This window comes from Scedosporium apiospermum, assembly GCF_000732125.1.
Source record: "Scedosporium apiospermum strain IHEM 14462 chromosome Unknown SEQ_SAPIO_0121, whole genome shotgun sequence".
Lineage (NCBI taxonomy): Eukaryota > Fungi > Ascomycota > Sordariomycetes > Microascales > Microascaceae > Scedosporium > Scedosporium apiospermum.
In genome coordinates, this window is record NW_015971822.1 from 343,571 (window position 1) to 356,755 (window position 13,185).

The following is a 13,185-nucleotide window of genomic DNA, read 5'->3' on the forward strand; positions in this document are numbered from 1 at the left end:
TATTCCGAAGGGGGTCCCTCAAGGGAAAATTTAGGACGTGTGAGCCAGTTCGGAAGAGCTCGGTTGCTATCCTCAGGCGAAAATCTGGCTAGGAAATTGACTTGTTCTGATTGGCTAATTCTTGGCTTTAAGTCACGTGTTTTCTCTTGGCATGAGTATAGGCTTCTTATCCTCCAAAACGGGACCAGTGCGCTGAATTTCTACAGGTACAATCAATGATGTACTTCAGGGATGTTCACATGGTCTTGGGACGACGACATCATCCCAACAACAGAGAATGAGCGTAGCTACTCTCGAGTTTTTGCCGCATTGGCATTGCCTTTGCCTTTGAAAAGTTATTCTCGGTTTTTAATTTATTGAACCGCGGCAACCACTACCATGAATCGAGCACCCTACCATCTTTTGCTGGACCTATTTCTTCGTCTCCGAGCCTAGCTCACACGTATATGAGATCACTAAAAGGCCCAAAGGGTGCAGGTTGGGCCTCGAGGTCCAGTTCCACGGGAACTCTATCTATCTCTAAGGCTCCGTACTGGTACTGAGGTAGGCTGGCGGGGAACTGCACCGCATTAGATACTAGATACCGAAAGTTCGGTCTAGCTGTGGACACTCCAGGCTTGCCCTGCAGCCACCTTTGGAGAGGATTTGGAGAGGAATATTGGCCGGCAGCCCCTTCGTCAAACATCGGCAGATTAATTTCGTTCACTGAACCACTTATATATATAGAGGTTCAGGAGGGGGGAAATGACAAAAATGACTCCGGTAGCGCGGACAAATGCAATAAACCTTAGGCCAATACGTTTAAACCTAAGGAAATCGTGGTATCATGGCGTCCAACCCATCTCATTCCAGCCCCTCTCATTTCAAATCAACAAAAAAGGCCATGAGTTCGTTCAGCATGAGTTCGTTCAGCATGAGTTCGTTCAGCATGAGCTCGTTCAGCGTCAAGGAACCGCCGTCTAGTCATCACTACCTCTCTCCACAGCGTCCCGAATGTGATCTTCGAGTCTCATACTGATGGTTTGCGCTTGAGCTTCCTCATAACCCGGCGGTGGCTCATCCGGCGCACGGCCTCTACTCGCAGAGCTATCGGATCGGGCTGGGACGGGTTGCGGGGCGGCAAGGCGACTCGTAGAGGAACTGGGTGCGTTGAGTGGTGCCTCGTACGCTGGCAGGGGCTCGTCAGGTATTCTGATGCTCTGGCCCGTTTCCCTCTCGATGTCCCTGACGTGATGAAGCCTCTCCTTCAGCTCTTCAAATTTGTCCCTGAACTCATTGTGCCCACCGTCCTTGAACGTTAACTTTACCTCAACCCGCACAATGTCCGGCGGGATGCCCCCTTGAGAAACCGGCGTGACGACGGCGAACCAATACCAGGATCCAAACCACGGCGATGAGATGTGGGAATCCTCAAAGTTCAGTATTGGTGCGGCAAAGGACTTGAATTCTTCCGTAGGCTTGGAAGGTAAATAGATTATCTATCCGGTGTACACAAAGCTTAGAAAGGATCTCGACGGAAAGCTGTCGATGCGAGCACACGTATTATGTGCCGGCATGGAACTGGCGGTAGTGTCATCTTACCCTTTGGTTCGTTATATAGGCGGTTCCGTTGTCGCTTTTCAAAGAAAATGGTGTCGGTGTCCGCGATTGAAGAGATTTCGGGACTGAAAGGTCGATGCTCACCCTGGAGCCCGTAGTATGCAGTATGTGCTCATGGGGCAGTCTGACAATCTCCCCAGTTCGCGATAACATCACCCAACTGGTCCTCTCATCAGGTTCGGGGTTCACGGCCGCAACATCTGAATGGGCATTTCGGGCAATAGCATATGTATGCTGCTCCTGGAGATACTGGTCCGTCATGACGAAAGGAGGGAAGGAAGTGAGGTTGTTCGCAAGGCTAGGAATAAAAGGGAGAGTCTAAAGACTACTAGAGACCGAGAAGGGTTTGGTACAGAATAAGTGCACAGCTATCATACAGATAGCGTCACATAAGGGGGTGGGCCAGTAGGGCAAGAAGAAGAAAAGGGAGGTAATGCAGCAGCGGGATGCAAGCGAGGAGAAAGGCAAATATGATGCTTGAAGTAGGAATGGGGAGAGGGAAGCTAATAGTTGGCCGGTGTGGGAGGACGGGCACGATGAGAGATGAAGAATGCAGAGAGGCTTGAGTGAAAGAGATTGAGAGAGAGGAAGAGAGGAAGAATGGATCTAACTTACTTTATCGACATTTTCGAAGGCCGGTAAGCGCTGAATGGCGATTATAGAACCTAGCCTCTTTTTTATTTATTTTTTTATTTTTGCTTTCCAAAAGCCACCAAGTCTTTGCCCTTCGCGGCACGACCTGCAGAGCTTTTGGGAGATCTGGTAAGTCTTTGGTGTGGGGTGGGGTCAAGAGCCTGGGTCGTCCAGGACGGAAAGGCAGCAGAAGGAGCGCTTCTCTCGGAAAAGGCTGCTGGGGTGTTTAGCTACCTGCTTGGTCGGCGGTAGGCGAGTATGCGGAGTGGACGACCGGGAATGTGGTGAGTCGAGTCGAAAAGCGAGGGACGGAGGCAGAAGAACGAACAAGGGAACGTGGACGAGCCTAGGCGTCTTTGTGCGTGAGGTGTTTGAGGCGTCTGTCAAGCAGCCCAGTATCTGCACGAATACAATGTATGGACCAGGAAAGTGGCTGCTCAAAGCGAGCGAAGAAACCCAGAGGAAAGGAAGGGGGTGTCTGATGTGGGCGTGGCTTAGAAAGTGGGCAATAGAAACGAGGCCTTGACCCAAAAGGTGTCTGGTATCTTTCGGCCCTGGTTGCGGCTAGAGAAAGTACAAGGTACAGCGGATTACGGGAACGCCAGCAACTAGTGGAACTAGAGCCGACAGGCAGTAGTGTTGTGAAGCGTAGAGTTGACACCTCCAAGCTGGGCTGCGAGGAAAGTGGGGGACGGGATTGATCTGATGTGTTCACGTTGATCAATGTCTCCAGCTAGTGTAGGCCAGAAGGACCGGATGCGAGGCGGCAAAAGGGTGGGCAAGGTTGATGCTGGTTTGGACAAATTTGGGGACAAAGGGTGAGGTGAGATTTGAGGGTGTTAGAAATGCAGTTGAAGGTAGCGATTTTCCTTACGAATTTGGCCCAGCTTAAAAAGGGAAATTTGGGGGCAACGCGCATTACGTGTGGTGGTGTGTCTTGGTGTGTTGGTAGCGTCTTGGTCGAAACTCCTGGCTGGAGCATTGAGGGTGCCTGGTGGCAGGACGAAGTAGGGTACGAAGTACGAAGTATGTAATCCAAAGACCAAGGCCAAGACCAAGACCGCTTGCTAGCAACGGGAAGTCACGACTTCATTGCTCGACTCCACTCATACCTTCCAATTCCCTCACGGGATTTGTACTACATTCGGTACCTCACTTACGCGTACTTGGTCTATAAATTGATCCGTCAAAATGCTGACGAGGGGCACTGCAACCTCCCAAGTTGTTTGGGCCGGCACATGTGATTCTAAGCTAAGTGAAGTGTACCTCTGGAATGGTATCCAATGGCACAGCAGGTCTGGACCAGCCAACATCATTGATCCGAGAGGAAGGAGAAAAAGAATGATGGATATGGTTTAGCCACAGGTGGTGTTAGATCGATAACCAGACGATGCAGCATAGGAATGTCATCCTTTTTTCGGTTGGCTAGCCTAACTAGGGACGAAGGAGCTGTCTCTACTCTTCGACTGAGCCTTCATAGCCAGGTAGTCGCAACTGAGTGAGAATTCACTCCGGAGCGTCTGACAGAAGAATCGGTTTTACTTCCTCCATCATACTTGGTGCTTCGCTAAATCACATCTCTCTACCCACTTGCCGTGGTTCGCTTCTCATCCATCATTTAACTCTTAGCCTTTGCAGAGATCCCTTGATAGCCCTGATGCGAGGTGATTTACCCCACTACATGTCGCTCCTCCGGAGAGAAATGGGCAGCACTTTTTGCCCCTCACAAGTGCTTTTTGTCGGCGATCAGATACGGGCAGATCTGTCTTCAGAGGAGGTGGTCACCATGGACTTAATTCCGAGCGCTAACGGACTTAAACTCTCATTGGGCAGGGCTTCGTAGAATATTAGTGTACCTTTGTACCAAGAAAAGGTCTCTTTTAAGGGTAATAACATCCTATTGTTGCGGAAAGGTCGTAGGCCATCATGAGAGGCTATCTCCCCAAGCACGGACCCGAGTATAAATCAGCTCCAGGTATGGCCTCAAATCATCTGGCTCCTCTACCGCGGTCACGACCACAGGCTTGTCCCATTCCCTCATCCTGGAGGGCCAGTTGATTGACCGAGGCGGTCGGGCCCGCAGAGGCCGACCATCGTCGCAAGGCCAAGTTCGAAGCTCTGTTCACCTGTTCTCCCCCACCTCAAGGACCGAGCTTCATCAGGGTTCCCATGCCAATCCCTGGTCCATAAACCACGAGGAGCAACTTTACTGCACGGGACTCCAGTATTTTCATGCCAACGCGCTCCGCTTTCACCAACCCGCGTCGCTGGTAGCCAAAGCGCGAATCATCGTGAACGAAAGCGTTGGTCAGTGCGTATGCCTGCCGCGGTCAGGATCGTCGCCCGGCGTGGGAGGAAATCAAAAGCCTCTTTTCATCCCACACTTCGCTAGCACTACCCCTCCTCGAAACGGCTTCGATCTCCTCCGAGTTGTCAACTTGGCGATATCCTGCATCATCGGCATCATCATGTGTCCCTAGGGTTGCAGCCAGCGAAGCGGAGAACAATGTGGGATCTTGGACCCCCTCCCCCCCCCTTCTCGAGGATAATGGGCACGCCTCTGATGTGGCTCTCGCTAAATACTTCCTCCTTTGCATGTTACTGTAAGTGTATATCACTTCGGAAGACCTGACTTGGAACCACCCCATGCTCTGGAAGAAGCGTTGCTTGGTGAAGGGCGGTGTGGGGTCAGCCCAGTGACACGCGAGCAAACAACACGGAGGGGTCCCTAGAGCAGCGGAAAGGCTTTGCCTGCCTTCGATTCAATATATATCATCCTCAGCCTTCGGTGTAAACGCACAATAGGTGCAGTATAAGATGCATTGAGTGACTCTGCTAGGACGTGCTACTCGGGCCTCCTCTCAATGATACTCCCCGACTTCAGTCTGAACAAATCAACTTGCCGGCCATGAACCCCCGGAGGAGGAAGGGCCCAAGACATTCTTCAATAATTCTGACGCCTTTCTAGATTATCCTTCCACCCGTTGACTTACTCCGTACATCTCCAGCACCTAGATTAGAAGTCACGGCTCGGTCAAGCCATCTGGTGGCTCCTATTCGTGACAGGGATAAAGAACAAGGGCTTGGGCAAGCATCACTGGGTAAATCTCACCACACCTCGCCATGGAAGGTGTTATTGTGGGCGACGCTAGTCTTGACCGCCTTCAAACCATCACACCCGACTTGTCCGAAAAGATCGTTTATATCAGGTATTTTGCCCTAGTTTTCTCCCCCCGGCGACTTGAAACAGGGAACAGCCGTTTCTCACCGGTCAGGGATTGGGTCCGGGATCGTCGAGCTTGCATCCAGAAGCCACTTACAACATAATCGTAGCAGAGAGAGGGGTGAAGGACCTCGCTGCACATGCGAGTTCCATGAGCTAGCGTGCACTACTGTACGGGACATACATAACATAGTGTGAACCCGAGCCAAGTTAGCGGGTATATCCCGATGTCCTCGAACCAATCCGTATCTGCCTAGGAACAGGCGGGCTCGGTCACGTCCTTGACCCTTCACTGCCCAGATCCCTTACGGCCGGGTCACTCCATCCAAACGTCGGAGAAATGGTAATATAAATGACGGTATGCCCTATACTTCATACTTCATAGACGATGCATCCCGTCCCCAACTCAATGAGACCCACCTCAATCATACGTGTAGGCTTGACATCGACTGCCTTTTTTGCTTCTTTGCTTGGTCAGAAAATGGTTCCGAACCCCATTTCCTCGACATCCACCGCCTATGTAGGTCTTACCTCCGACTTACTCTACTTCAAGGGCAGGAAGTGATGTTAAGCAGTGCTAGTCTCGACTCGGCTTGTCACTGGCATTCATGATGTATTCCCAGAAACATGGGTGAGGTTCCTGCCCTACACAGACTGTGGTTCTGGGGGTTCTTGCCTTGCCCTGTCCCTATCATGTTGTTCTTCTGTTACCCCCGCCTCCGCCCGCCCTCATTTCTTGTCATACGGGGAAGGTGGCTCTCATAATATCAGGTGGTACTGGGGTACAGCTGGTCAAGGTGCCGGTCCCCCCCAAATATCCAGCGTCATAGTACTCAATTCTCGGACAGGAGTTACGTTCACCCCTTCAACCCCCATGTAAAATCGCAATGTGTAAGCAGAGATAGAAAAGGAAGGCTCTCTCCGCCCTCCAGGTTCGCAGCTGTTCCTCCTTCCAGCATATGAGGCTAGTCTTGCTTACACCACGAGATAATATAAGAGACTAATGCGCAATTCAATTTGCAAGTGCGCCTTACTCATTGGTCATTGGCTCTGTCGTTCCTTCCATCCCCGGCCCCCGACTAGCCCGGGATCTAACGAGTGGCAGAGACAATGGCAGGAACACTAGAACCACTATTATCAGTCAGTAGCGCAGCTTCATCCAATGACCATGGTGGCATCGTATATATCCTGTGCAACCCCCATGCCATAGCGGCTCGTAACCCTCTTCATACCATCATTGATATTTATAAACTGCCTTGTATCACAGAGTGGGAATTGATCAATATTACGAAGTAATTTCCGCGCATTCGGACAATTTTATATGGTCTGGGTCTTGGGGGCGATGTAGGGGAGGTTCCAAGCCGGTCAGCAACCAGTCACCCGCCTTGATTGCCCACCAATTCTGACGCCTTCTTCATCGCACCGTCACTCCTTCGTACACCGGCGCCATCTCCATGAACCCCTGGTCATTTGTCCTTGCTTGAGGTCTTGGCGTATATAATAGTACGTCACTGCATGTACCGCTGAGCACCACAACCCCTGGAAAAAAAAGATATTCAACCCGGTCGACAGAGTCCAAGTCTGCAGCCACCATTCCAGCGGACAATACCTCATCCCCGAAGTGGAATAGCTCCACGCAACTGACAAAGAACAGCTGCGGCTCCAACTGCATCACTGCGTCTCTTCCGAAGCCATTCATTCACCATCAGTTTAGTCGCTGCTGACAACTCCGCCCTTCGAAACTGGCGACTCCGATTTTCGGCAATGTTTGACCGATTGGCCAGTGCATTCCAGCGCACCATGGTTGCTAACGACACGCTTCACCACAAGTGCTGCCAAGCAAAAGCATGAGACCGACGCCCACGTCGACACCTGGCCCGATAACGTTTGTGCTGAACCTCGGGTAACGGGAACGTTGCCGCCGAGTCAACATTGGACCGAAATAAGATCCATCGTGATAGTGTCTGAGTACGACTCACGACACTGTATCACGCACACGAGCTAGCATCCCATCCAATTCAGTCACTTCTCGCAGGTTGACAACTGTTACCGACGGCCCTTGTGTGACCGAACACGCTCCTTCACCAAGGAATCGGTAGCTCCCGCAGTGGGGACCCGCACGACTGCTATTTGCTCCCTTCACCCGTCCTTAATCCCTTCACGGCTCTCTCAAAAGGCCCCTGGCATTACTTCACACACTAGGGCTCCTCCCTTTTGGTTTCCGCACACCCCCAATTCCTGTTGGTCATCCTTCTTCACAATGGTGCATACCAAGGCAGCCGAATCCTCGCAGGACTCGGTGAGCATCCTGAGGCAGTATACGGCCTGTGACATTTCGGATGCGCTGCTTCGCCTGAAGGTGCCTGGTGCCGGGTTTCTTGCCGACGTCGATCCTTACAGCCAACCAGAGGCAACCGACGCCACCGTAACTATTGCTCCGGCGTCGACTGTGTTGTTTGCTCCCAAGGGCGTAACGTTGGAAAACCCGCCCAAGAACGTTCCTTCCGATACCAACTGGTCTGACATTACCGAACCTGGTACAATTGTGATCCTGAAGCAGCCCGATGGCCAGAGGAATGCTGTATGCGGCGGCATCATGGCGCTTCGCATGAAAGTGCGTGGCGCAAAGGGCATTGTGACCATTGGAAGGATTAGAGATCTTGAAGAGCTAAGGAGTACTGGTTTGCCGGTAGGTTGCTGTCTCTACTTCTGCTAAAGCCCTATTTGGGTTGGGTTTATGATAGTCGCATACCAAGACTCATTCAACACCCCCCCGCAAGCTTCATCTCCCTCCTCATCACTAAAGAGAGTTTACAGATATGGGCCAGAGGACGGTCGACGGTGGGAGCTGGGGCTGGGAGTGTCCCATGGGCAGTACAGGTACCTCTCGAGGTAGACGGTACTATTATCAACCCTGGTGACCTTGTATTCTGCGACCCCGCCAACGGCGTTGTGGTTATCCCACAGGGTAAGGTCGGCGATGTCGTCGACCTGCTGCCCAAGCTTACTGCCGCCGACGATAGGGTGAAGGAGGCCGTTGCTAGTGGCATGTCAGTGCATGAAGCGTTTAAGACACACCGGGGCAAGCTCTAGCTAGCACTCATCGGGAAGCACCTCTTCACGGCGGGTGGGGGTTACGCCGAGCCTTCTGGGAAGAGAGTGATCGGCAGTTACCATGGATGGGCAATACTCGAGAGTTGATTCGGTACCGGCGCAACCACGAGGGCATATCTCGAAGCACTCTCCGTACGAACTGAACAATGAGATGCGAGAACAGAGCAAGGGTCTTACTGAGGCGCCACAATGCGTATCTAGGGCCTAAAAGCATTCCTCTGTGCCTCCACCATGCCCCTCTTCTTCTTTTGCCCCATCGACTCTTGCATGGGCCTGGGCTGCCTTGGTTGATAGTCACTAGACTGACCCTCCGTTACTCAGAGCCAGAAACCAGATAGGTTTGAATCTATGCATGTTGTCGGAGGGGGGGAAGGGTCTTTGCTTATGCCTCCCCTCCCAACACATCTTGGACAGATTTCTCTTCAATTTTTGATCTTAAGTTTTCCAGTGTTGTCATCAATTCATTAAGACATGCTACCTTCATACGCATGAGACTATTCATAATTTAACCCCCCAAAAGAAGAAAAAATGGTAGCAGTTTGGTCAACGCCACCTAGATCAAGGGAGGGTGGGTGTCAGCTTGGAGAAGAGGGGAAAGGGACAGGGTAGGAAGCAGGTTGGGTTTCCGCCACCCGGTCCTCCATCCTTCTCTTGTTTTTTCTGGCTCCCTCTTCCTTCTTGCCTTGTCTTGATTCCGCGCATAGTCTCCCCTTATTTCCGCCTTTGCCAGTCCCACTCCTTCGGCAGAAAGGACGAAGGCTGGGGAAAGGAGGGAAACTAAACGTAGACGAAGCACGGTGGAGAATCCTCGAAAAGAAGTGAAAAAAAAAAAAAAAAAAAAAAAAAAAAAAAGATGAAGATGCACAACGGAAAAGGGAGAGAAGACAAAAGAAAAAAGAAAAGTAACAGGAAAAATTAAGACAAAACAACCGGAGAACCCATGACCCTACGCCTAGACCAATGTTAAGAAGAAAAACAAAAGAGACAGGGGAAAAAAAGAAAACGAAACTCTCCAGCCTGCGGAAGGGACGAGGGAAAAAGCGCGTATGAGAGAAGCAGAGTTTGGCCGATTTGCGCAGCCAAACACTTACTTGTCACCGTAGGCCACGCTTCGACCTGCTCGATTTACTTTTCCTCTTCGTCTCACTCCCCCCCTTACCCCAGAACAAAATGCATTCGATCCCACTCTGTTGCCGATGTTGCATGGCTTCCCGGCTTGATCTGTGTGAGGTGTTATGCATGTCCTCCTCCTCTCCGCTCATCAATCACCCCATTTTAGATGTTGACATTCTCATGAAGGGAAAATAAAAGGGAAAACAAAAAGGTGAAAAGGTGAGAAAAAAACGTTTGCCCGTCCTGTGTAACCATGATGCAAATGCAGTCCTTTTCATGCCAGTGTTGGCGCCACGCATCAAAGAAAAAAAAAACGGAACTTGGCTCACTCTCGCCTCATTCAACAGGACTCCCCAGCAACCAGAAAAATCGATTGCTCCTAGTCCAGCCACGACAAACCCCCCTCCCGACTCGCAGCAGGCGCCACGCGGCCCGAGCCAGCGTCAAGCCCAAAGTCGAGCTTAGGCATCTCGATTTTCGGAGGCGGTTCAATCTTCTTCTTCATGCCACCAGCACCACCCCCGGCAACCCCCTTGACGGGGCTCCGCGGGGCCTCGGCGGGCGGCCCGTAGCGCACGTCCCTTACGTCCCAGCCATCCTCGGCAGCGGCTGCGACCCAGGTCCTGAGGCCGTCATGCACGGCGCCGTAGAACTTCTCCTTGCAGAGGCGCAGGCTGCCGCCAAGGCAGCGCTCCCAGCCTGAGATGCGCAGCTCGGCGCGGAGGGCGTTGCGGGCGGTTGCGGTGGGCGTGCAGGCGATGATGGCGTTCATCAGGTCGAGGTGGGAGGCGAGGTAGTTGGTGGCGTCCCACTCGACTCCGCCGACGTAGGGAGCTGCAGGGACGGGGGGCCGTTCTTGGGGGAAGTGACGGCTGATGTAGGCGAGGTCATCGTTGTCGAGCTTGTTGGGGACGGCCGAGGCTTCGTCGGGCTTGTTGAGGGCGATAATGTTGAGGTGGTGGAGGAATATCCAGAAAACTTCTTTGGTTACGTTGGTGACTTCTTTGCACCAAACACGATAGGGGCGGTCACGTCGCATTTCCAGCACAAACGGAACGGGTCGCTCTTCCTCGGGGGGTTCCGGATCGTGGAGATGCGCAAGGACGGTTTTAGCACGGGAGATCCTCTCATGTCCCGACGCCGACTCGATGTACGTGAAGAGGATCGAAATGATGATGTTCCGGGTTGTAAACTCGCTCGGACCTTTCTTCTCGGGATCGAAGAGCATATGGAGCAGCTTCGGGAATAGCGAAGCCTGAATGGAATGCAAGTACTGAAGCGCCAACGCCGTGGTGCACAAGGCCTTGAGACAGAGCAAGGTCTCGTGAAGAAGGGCATCCTCGTGCTCCTCCCTATAAAATACGTTAGAGAGCCCGATCATCAGGATTCACCTACGCTCCAGAATAATTTAACGTACCTCCACTCAACTTCCATGATCCTGGTCAGGAGATCGACAATTTCCTTCATTCCGCCTTGCTGGATGAAGTCTTCGGTCCAGGTAACGGTCTCGTTTCTCAAGAGAAGCCGCAGTTTGTGCAACTTGCCAACCTCGACTAACTCGGGCTTAGTGACCTTTCTAAGGTAGGAGACGAAATCTCCAGGGCCCTGTCCGAGCTTGATCTTAGAAAGGATACCGCTCCCAGACGAAGTAGAAATACCAGATAGCGGTCGATCACTGCTGCTAATGCTCTCGGTAGACTTGGTTCGGAAATGACGGCCAAGGGTTCCCTCCACCCTCGACTTCTTTCCCGACGAGCCTGAATTCTTGTTGCCGCGAGCTAACGTGAAGCTCTTTCCGCGGTTTCGCTTGGGCTTGGCTTCCTCCTGATCGAGTCCGGTAGCAGTTGGAGATGGTGCCTCCGGGCTCGTCCTGGGCCCATTCGACTTGGCACTGTCGACTCTGGAAGCCTGCATCTCAGCCCAGTCCTGGCGGATAAACTCCATCTTGATCGTGTCGTTAAGATTCCTCATCTTGTACCTCTGGTTTTCGGGGATGTTCCTTCTATTCAGCATTGCTTCGAGGTGCGAGTCGATATCCTTGGGGTTGATATACGGCTCTGCTGAGGCGGCATCCGAAGACTTGGATCGGGAGTGGCCGAAAGCCGTTTGAAGCCTGGATCGGGGGCCCTTCGTGGGTGACCTCTCCCAAGACGAAGTCTGTCCCGAAGTCTTGGTCGGAGAGGCTGTTCCTGCGATGTGGTCCGACGAGCCATTACTGGGCATGTAGTGCGGATGGAAGGACCTGGGCCTTGGTTTCTTCTCAGTATCACTGGAGTGCTGAGACCCGTGCGTACCTCCCGGTGTTCCCGTCGCCGAATCCCGGCAAAATTGGGAGTATATGGGCGTAGGCACGAACGAGTTTTGGGCTCTGTTATGTTCCGCAGGGGACCTGTTCTCCTTGTCCTTAGTCTGGCGGGAATCCTCGTCGATGATGAGCTTGTGTAAATTCCGTATAGACTTGGGTCTCGTAAGTAGATCGGCGAGGTTTGTGCCAGACTTGATCTTTTTGGGCTTCGTGGGCGAGACCTCCCTCGACTTGCCCCCATTGGCCATCGCCTTCCGGGTCAGCGTAGTGAATGCATTCTTGGTCGGAGATCGGCCTCGAGGGTCCTCCTTTGCGTGTTGTTGCTGGGGGAGGTAGCCATCGCGAGGCATAGGTGCCATTCGGTAGGAAACTTGGTCCTGCTGATTTCGTTGTATCTCGCTCAATGCGTTTTGATCCGTTCGTCTCTGGATGAGAGACTTCATCGTATCACCATTGGAATAATGGCGATCGTTAAAGGTGCAAGGCCCGAGGAGAAAGGCCGATTCAATGGCCGGAGGAAGCGGAGACACGAAGGGGCCAAGTGAAGAGAATAATAACAGAACAATTAAAACGAACAATAAGGAATAATATGGGGTGATGCGAAGAGAAAAGAAAGGGGAGATCCGCAACAGTCGAAGCCAACTTCAAGCTTGACAGATGCGAATATTAATTATGGATTGAGCCGTTCCTGTTTCCCGGTGAAAAAAAAGGAAAAACGAGCGTCGTTGTCGTGGTCGTTGATGAAGAGCTGTGGAGCAATTGGTGAGAGGAAGGTGCAACGGTGAGGGTAAATTGACATGGAGTGTTGCCTGGGGTAACGGAGCTGCCCACTTCCCAGAGCGTCCGCTTCACCACTTCACTAATGCGGGCTACATATGCAGCGTCATCGCCCCAATCTCGAATCCACGGATATTACAGGCAGAAACATGTGTCTGCTGGCCCGGCATGGGTAAAAAGTACGAGGAATGCAGCATCCTCTCGCGATACCTCCAACGACGCCAGGGCAACCCAGTGGCGTACCTCGACAACGCCTCCAGCGATGTGCATCACGATTTAAGAATACCGCTCACCGCAATTATGCCACACAGTTTCCTCGTCAAAACATCTACGAAGTGCGCCATGAACCTGGGCGAAATAAAAAAAAATGACCTCATAATGCCTAGGAGTCTTTTCGTGGAATCCATAACTTGATAAAGCG

General features: G+C 52.2%; 3 protein-coding genes across 3 annotated transcripts; 1 reads left to right on the forward strand and 2 right to left on the reverse strand.

The window, feature by feature from the left end:
• Positions 1 to 959: 959 nt before the first annotated feature.
• Positions 960 to 1,860, reverse strand: SAPIO_CDS8165 (uncharacterized protein; the record flags this gene model as incomplete). Its single annotated transcript, XM_016789859.1, has 2 exons — positions 960 to 1,478; positions 1,684 to 1,860. 2 exons carry the CDS (start codon positions 1,858 to 1,860, stop codon positions 960 to 962), a joined length of 696 nt encoding a protein of 231 aa, XP_016640122.1.
• Positions 1,861 to 7,715: 5,855 nt separating this feature from the next.
• On the forward strand, positions 7,716 to 8,548 carry SAPIO_CDS8166 (DlpA domain-containing protein; the record flags this gene model as incomplete). Its single annotated transcript, XM_016789860.1, has 2 exons — positions 7,716 to 8,144; positions 8,273 to 8,548. 2 exons carry the CDS (start codon positions 7,716 to 7,718, stop codon positions 8,546 to 8,548), a joined length of 705 nt encoding a protein of 234 aa, XP_016640123.1.
• A 1,513-nt stretch (positions 8,549 to 10,061) lies between these two features.
• Positions 10,062 to 12,430, reverse strand: SAPIO_CDS8167 (uncharacterized protein; the record flags this gene model as incomplete). The annotated part of the gene is made up of 2 exons (XM_016789861.1): positions 10,062 to 11,034; positions 11,100 to 12,430. The coding sequence occupies 2 exons, from the start codon at positions 12,428 to 12,430 to the stop codon at positions 10,062 to 10,064; spliced, it is 2,304 nt and encodes a 767-aa protein (XP_016640124.1).
• Between the last annotated feature and the right edge of the window lie 755 nt (positions 12,431 to 13,185).